The sequence below is a fragment of the Trachymyrmex septentrionalis genome, unplaced genomic scaffold, assembly GCF_001594115.1.
Source record: "Trachymyrmex septentrionalis isolate Tsep2-gDNA-1 unplaced genomic scaffold, Tsep1.0 scaffold148, whole genome shotgun sequence".
NCBI lineage: Eukaryota > Metazoa > Arthropoda > Insecta > Hymenoptera > Formicidae > Trachymyrmex > Trachymyrmex septentrionalis.
In genome coordinates, this window is record NW_017304631.1 from 734,486 (window position 1) to 741,519 (window position 7,034).

The window sequence follows — 7,034 nt, forward strand, 5'->3', positions numbered from 1 at the left end:
TGAGATGAACAAATTGTATATTTCCAAACTAATAACAATTTTTATAAATTATATAAATATCAATATCATGTGGAAAATTAAAATAGTAGAGTTTTCGAAAGAAAAGATAGAGAAGAGAAAGTAGTTAATATTTTTCTTGATATATTCTGTAGGATGCAACATGTTATACGGCAAATGTACAGGTATCTTAAATCAGGTGGAATAATTTTATTTCGAGATTATGGCAGACACGATTTAGCGCAATTAAGATTTAAGAAGGGCAACTGCCTCGGTGAGAATTTCTATGTGCGTGGAGATGGCACCAGAGTGTACTTTTTTTCTCAAGGTGTGCAAACTTTAAAATATTACATTAGTATTGTAATCTGAATATATTATTCTTATTGCTATATGAACAAAAATCTTATATGTTACTATTTCCAAATTAGAATTATTATAGTCTGTTAAATCATTAATAATTGAAATATGATGCTCGTAACAGTTCATCGAACATTTTGTTAAAATATTGACTTTTTCAGAGGATATTAGAAAATTATTTACCGGTAATGGTTTCGTCGAAGAACAAAACTTCATGGACAGAAGGCTGCAAGTTAATAGAGGTAAACAGTTGAAAATGTATAGAATATGGGTACAGGCGAAATATCGAAAGCCGTCGTAGAAGTTATGTAACATGAATATCGTTATCAAATTTTAAAAAAATCGAAAATTTATGATAAAAATTAGTAAATAAAATAATAAAAATATATTTTTATATATTGTGTTCTCGAGATTTTAGACGTTTACTCAATGTACACTAAAAATTGATTTTTATTTTAAACATAACTCCTCGAATATAAAGTCAACTTATCCTACAGTATTTAAATAATACATAATTTTTTTAAGATTATGATTATTAATATTATTTACTATTTGAAATAACGCAAATAAATAAAGAGAATTGTGTCAATATACGCATAATTATGTTAAGACATTAATATCCATAATATAATGATATAATAATGTTATTATCGTTAAAAGGATTTGTATATCATTAATATTCTCATATAATAAAATATTTCATTTTCACGAGATTAACTATGTACATTAACTTCAAAATTAAATTTATGGAAATTAAATTTTTTTGTAATAATAAATTAATAATTGAAATAAATGATTTAAAATATTCTATTTATACTAATTAATTTTATGATAAAATTATGTGATATTGAAATAAATTGTAAGCTCTTTTTCTGATTAGAGGTAAAATGAGGAACAAGGATTGGATATAACAGAACAATGTAATATTAAAATAATTTAATTGCACAATTTGACAGATTTTCGACAAGCTTATGCATGTCTGCTGCCATTTCATAGCGGTGTTGTTCCTTTTTTAAAATTATAATATAACTCGAAAAACCCATGAACAAAAATGTACCACAACCAAACAACCATGGTTGAGTTCACGGATATTATTTACACTTACATAAATATCAGATTGATTTGAAAGCTTTGCCATCCTTTCATTAAACTCTATTCTCTAATCAAAGATTGAAGAATGTTAAATTATTTATAAAAGAGAAAATTTAAGGAAAATTATTTTTAATTTTGTAAATTCTCTTTCTATTTCTTGATTGATAGAAATAAAATTCTATACAAAACTATTTTAGTTTTAACTTTCTTTAATGATAAAGCTTTGACACCAATCTAATATTAATTTCTAATATTATATATATCAGAAATATATTTGCAATTTATTATTTTTTTTAATAGATACCGACCGAAAAAGTCCACTTAAAAACGCCACAGATGAATTACGCTATCTAAAAAATATGGCGAACATGAAAAATTTCATTTAATTTCACGTAAATTCGTTACAATAAGTAGTAAAACGATACGGTGGAGGTACGGAGGATAAAAACACCAGTATACGAACTTTGTAGACATGCATACGTTAATTGGACGGTGTTATGCATGAATGAGTTTACCCAGAACAAAAAAAAAAGAATAAATATAAGTTGCGTGTGCTTAGTCCAACGCTACTGTGTCGGAAATTTAAGGTTTTTTTTAAATTTAATTCATCTAGAATTACCACTTTGACAGGTTAACTCGTTTTTGCATAATTTTGCCCCGTGTATCGGATAATCACATTTAACGTTGAATTGTTCTAGAAATTCGCATTGGATTATATCCTCCCAGATCGACCAACCAGAGACTTTATTCGTGAAGGGAAAAAAAGAGAGAAGTTTTACTCTCCCGTTCTTTACACGTCTGAAGTATGTCTCTTGTTAAATACTCTAAACACTTCTCTTTAAAATCACTGGCCGTTGTTAATCGATGTCATTTAATAAAAGAAGGCCGAACCCGTAACTTAATGTTAAACCTTCCTATGAGTACATAAAAATGACTCTTATATTGAAAAATTGTTGTGACATAAAAACGTGATAATTATAAAATTCTTCGTATTTTTCTAGAACGTCGCTACAGAATTCAACTTGCTGAAATCTCTGATAATCTCTATTAGGGTCCGATCCTTCATAATACATAATGTTCGAAGTTGCTTTATCGCTAGTGCGACGCATTTCACGCTTATTGTTCTTGACTATAGATAGTAGACAATGATGGTACCGCCAATTTAAGGTCTAACTCATAACATTACGATATTTGTAATGCTATTTATAAAATACCTAAATAAATGTTTGTCGTACGATGACAAGTAATTAATAAAAAGCTCCTTCTTAAATATTTCTTATTTTTTAATTTAAAAATAAAGTAAATATGTAGTTTAGGGGAGCCCCCTCCCCCAATAATCTTGATCTTGACATATATTGTCAAGATCATGACCCTGAGTCCAACGGTTAAAACTTTCTCAAGGTTATTCAGGGGTCATGACTTTAATAACATAGATCAAGATCATTGGGGGGAGGACGGTGGGATCTCCTAAACTATTTATCAAAGATAAATTTGTAAATAATATTATACAGAAGAAATAAAAGGATCAGTGTCTAATATTGAATTTGTTACAATAATTCGTGAAATCTATTTTAAATATAAAATATATAAAATAAAATTATGTAGATTTGTTTCGTTATTACATCAAACCTTTTAAATTAATAGTTTTACTATTAAAAATATTACTATAACTATATATATTATATAGTTATCGCGGTATCGGTAATAATGTACAGGAGAGTCCGCAAATAAACGACCAAACGTTAGGAATTTATTCTATTTGTTTTGAAGACGAAAAAGTCATACGATTATGTGTATCTTGTTTCTCTCTTTCTTCGAGTTATAGATACTTGCTCCCACAGTTTTTGTCTGCGGTAGAATACAGCTGAGAAAATTCATAGAAGTTTCATCTTAGAACGAACTTTGCGCTTCTTTTCGTTTTAAAGGGGTGTGTCGCAGAAGGAACGCTTGATCGATGCTTCACGAATTATCAAATAACGGAATAGCCCGTCTGTCGAAGTTCGACCGCTTATTTCGGGTACATCCTATTTTTCTAGTCACGACTTAGTACATTACGTCATCTGTCTTCGTGAAGCGCGATCCTGATGCGAATAAATAAGCGTCGCGAGGAATGATCGATTAATTTATCGTTGTCGCGTATGCGATAACGGAGACTGAGAAAATACGGCAAGGGTGATTAATTCACGACGCGATTCACAGTCGTGCGAGACCGAGTTTACTTTGAAAGTACAACAGGGTGATCTCTCCGTACACGCGGGAATCCTAAATCGATGGGACTTAAGTTGGTAGTCGGTTACGTGTCGTTCGTGTCTATGAGAATCACGCGGGGTCACGCGACTGGGGCTGTGCTGGAAGCAGCTTCCTCGTTGCTATTCTCGATTGGCCTATGCGATAGATGGTACGCCCGCGCCTTCTCCTCCCAGAGTTTTTCGCCAGCCAACACTCTGAAAGGCAGAAATTGAATATATATAAATCGAACGGTTATAATGCTTTCATATATTGTAACTTCGGTTAGAATTCACGGGTGATGCTTTTACCCCTTCAGAGAAATCGCATATATTCCGAAAATAATATAAATCTTTTAATATAAATCATCGAATCAAGCGTTATTTTCGCTCTCGTAAAGAATATTTTAATACGATATTAAAAATGCGATTTTAGATTATCCAATTAAATAAACAATGTAATATTAATCGATAAATACCGTTTGATGTGAATACTGAATAAAAATCTGTAACGCATAAGATTCTTTTCAGCTTAAAATTAAGATTTTGGTTATTGAAAGAAATCTTTTACTCAAGAATCTTTGATTAATTTGAAAGCTCGAGCTGTAATGTCCATTCCGCTTTGTATCCCTGCAATATGTCAAAATAATTTCGTCCAATTTCGGTTTAATTCCGGTTCACGGTACACCGTTTGAATATATACGTCGCTTGTGAGCAATACTATATGTAACAACTGTAACAGCGATGCAGCGTAACAAATGGGAACGTACCGTCTGGTGTTGTCGCTGACTAAACTGTCCGGTGCGCCATAAACGGGTGGATTCGCGTAAGGATCGTAGCCGAGTACGGAGAGCATTGGCGCGATGTCTGCCATCTCTCTCACCACGTCCTCGGGAATGTTGCCGACCCATTTGGTTAGCGCTGCCAGATTTACAGGCTTTATGATTTGGTCCGATGACCTCTCAACCCTGTCCGTCAAACATCATTTCGACATTAATAATAACGAAACGTCATATGTACACATTTATTAATTTCGTTATATTAATTTAGCAAAACGTCATTCTATTACATTGTATAAATATTACCTCAATGCTTATAATGCGAAAAATTAATTTATCGTATTATTGTTCTGATATATTAATAACACGAAGGATTATTTTGTTACGCTGTCACATCATTTTCGCGTTATTAATACGAAATGCATTATATTATTACATTAATACATATTCAGGATTAACGACATTATTTTAATGCATTATTTTAACGTGTGTACATGCATTTCGCCCGAATCCCGGAATACTGTTACGTCTAAATGCACTGCTATTTCCTCCATTCTTCTCGCTTACTTGCTCAGAGGCACTCCGCCGGGTTTGTTAATGAATTCCTCGTGATGCATGACAGATTCGTTCCACGGCACGTCCAAATAGTTTAATATCTTCTTCATCCATTGACGCGGGTGCAGCACCAGCTGCTCGTAAGGAACCATCAGACATCTCTCAGGTCCCAGTTCCTTGCATTGACCGTACATTACGGAAATTGCGTGATTCCACCTGATGAGAGACTGCCGGTACGACGTTAAATCGAATCCCGTTATGGTGACCTATGAAGAGAAGGCGTCACTGCGAGAATTGTATTGTACTATTTTATATACATATATACATACACACACACACACATATATATGTGTGTGTGTGTGTGTGTGTGTGTGTGTAATATACATCTTGGATGAAAGACCTTGCATTCTATAATTTAAAAAATGTGTATTTATAATGCGAAGGAACACATTTGACGGAATGTGGTATGCTATAATTATAATAATTTGCAATATTAAAAATTAGAAAAAAAAAAGGCAAAAAGCAATTAATATAGAAAAAAGTTTCTTACTTACAAAATTTAATCAGTAATTTTATTTAAAGCTTATACCGACACAAGAGTGACATAACTGTCGAACAACCAAACATATTTTTGGAAAAAAAAAAAAAAATAACGTAAAGTTAATTAAAACTTTTTTTTTTTTTTTTTTTTTTACCTTCCTGGATATGATGGAATGCACCGTCGCGCGTCCGTCGCGGACCATGAATATAAATTTTGCGTTCGGGAAGAGCTCGAGGATGTACGAGCCCATCTTCAGGGTGAGTGGATCCTTGTTGCACAATCTCGGCGCGGGCTCAGCGTGTCGTGCTATTATTTCTAAGCAGAACGCCGCTATCGCGCTGTCTATCACCTATAGAAAAATAGCATACTCTCGATATCTCAAGCACCGAATAATACTCCCCCGTTTCGTCGTAAAACGCACCTCTCAAGTTTCATATGCATAAATTTTAATTTTAATTATTCATGAGAGATGAAGAGTTCGAAGAAGTTACTGCGAGCATCTTACATCATCCTCTTGAACTAACACGACCAGCTTAGGATTCACGTGAACAGCAAACTTTATAATTCCACGTCGCGATGATATAATTATTCAAACTACGCGTGCAAATTTTTATTTAGCTTTAGGAGAGAGAAGTGCATATTTAAATATCGAGGTAAACATCCGAATAAATATATGCCGCGTTGCAGCGAGAAGTTTTAGCGGAGCACTCCTTGGCCTCTTCTTTAAGAGCGCAAGAGAAATATACATACTACTCTCGATAAAATAGGACAAACGGTGAAAACTCTTTCCTGCTGTGAATTTTTTCGTTGGACGATACTTAAATTATTCAGATCTGTCTCAGTGCTGAAATATACCCTTTTCCGCGCTTTTCAGAACGCAGGCTTACCTCTTTCGAGATCCCCGCTTCAGTTAGCCGCACGTTTTCCTTCTCGGACTTGGACCAGTGCATCTTCATCTGGAGAATCCTTGGTATAACCCTGGTCTCCTGTCCGCATCTTGAACAAAATCGATAAAGATATTTGATCGAAGATATAATCCCCATTTTAAGATCATTCTAACTCTATAATTCGTATCAGAGATTTCAGAATTTAATTTTGTATGTCGCGTGTATCTCGCGATATATGTGTGTATTTTAATATCATTATTAAGAAATATGTTAAAAATATCTATATATTATCTTGGCGATAACAAATTTTATTTTTCAACACAAACGATGCTTTTACATCATATGGATATAAATTTATTTGCTCTCTTTTGCGTTGGGAAATGAATATTTATAAATATATATATATAATATGATTGGAAACAAGACCGTCTATATGAATATTAAGACTTTAAATACAAAGCGCCTTTTCGGTCGAGTGTTAAGATGTTGAACTACTATCTAATATACATTCAATTAAATTGAATTAATATTTCAGAAATAAATTGAGAGCCGATGGATTTATCGGATTCACACAATCAATCTGAAACAAATAATCCCCCCC

At 32.9% G+C, this 7,034-nt stretch overlaps 2 protein-coding genes across 2 annotated transcripts in view; one reads left to right on the forward strand and one right to left on the reverse strand.

Moving 5' to 3' along the window:
- LOC108745736 (methyltransferase-like protein 2) overlaps positions 1-683 on the forward strand; it is a 2,660-nt gene extending 1,977 nt beyond the window's left edge. Inside the window, exons 5-6 of the mRNA XM_018482060.1 lie at positions 153-325; positions 516-683. Of these exons, the coding sequence (XP_018337562.1) occupies positions 153-325; positions 516-655 (313 nt within the window). The 3' untranslated portion in view covers positions 656-683. The remainder of the gene's footprint in view (positions 1-152; positions 326-515) is intronic.
- A 2,456-nt stretch (positions 684-3,139) lies between these two features.
- Positions 3,140-7,034, reverse strand: part of LOC108745707 (protein-tyrosine sulfotransferase) — an 84,606-nt gene continuing 80,711 nt past the window's right edge. Inside the window, exons 5-9 of the mRNA XM_018482014.1 lie at positions 6,434-6,542; positions 5,701-5,895; positions 5,018-5,271; positions 4,442-4,639; positions 3,140-3,890 (exon numbers count right to left, since the gene is read on the reverse strand). Coding sequence (XP_018337516.1) covers positions 3,776-3,890; positions 4,442-4,639; positions 5,018-5,271; positions 5,701-5,895; positions 6,434-6,542 — 871 coding nt within the window. The 3' untranslated portion in view covers positions 3,140-3,775. The remainder of the gene's footprint in view (positions 3,891-4,441; positions 4,640-5,017; positions 5,272-5,700; positions 5,896-6,433; positions 6,543-7,034) is intronic.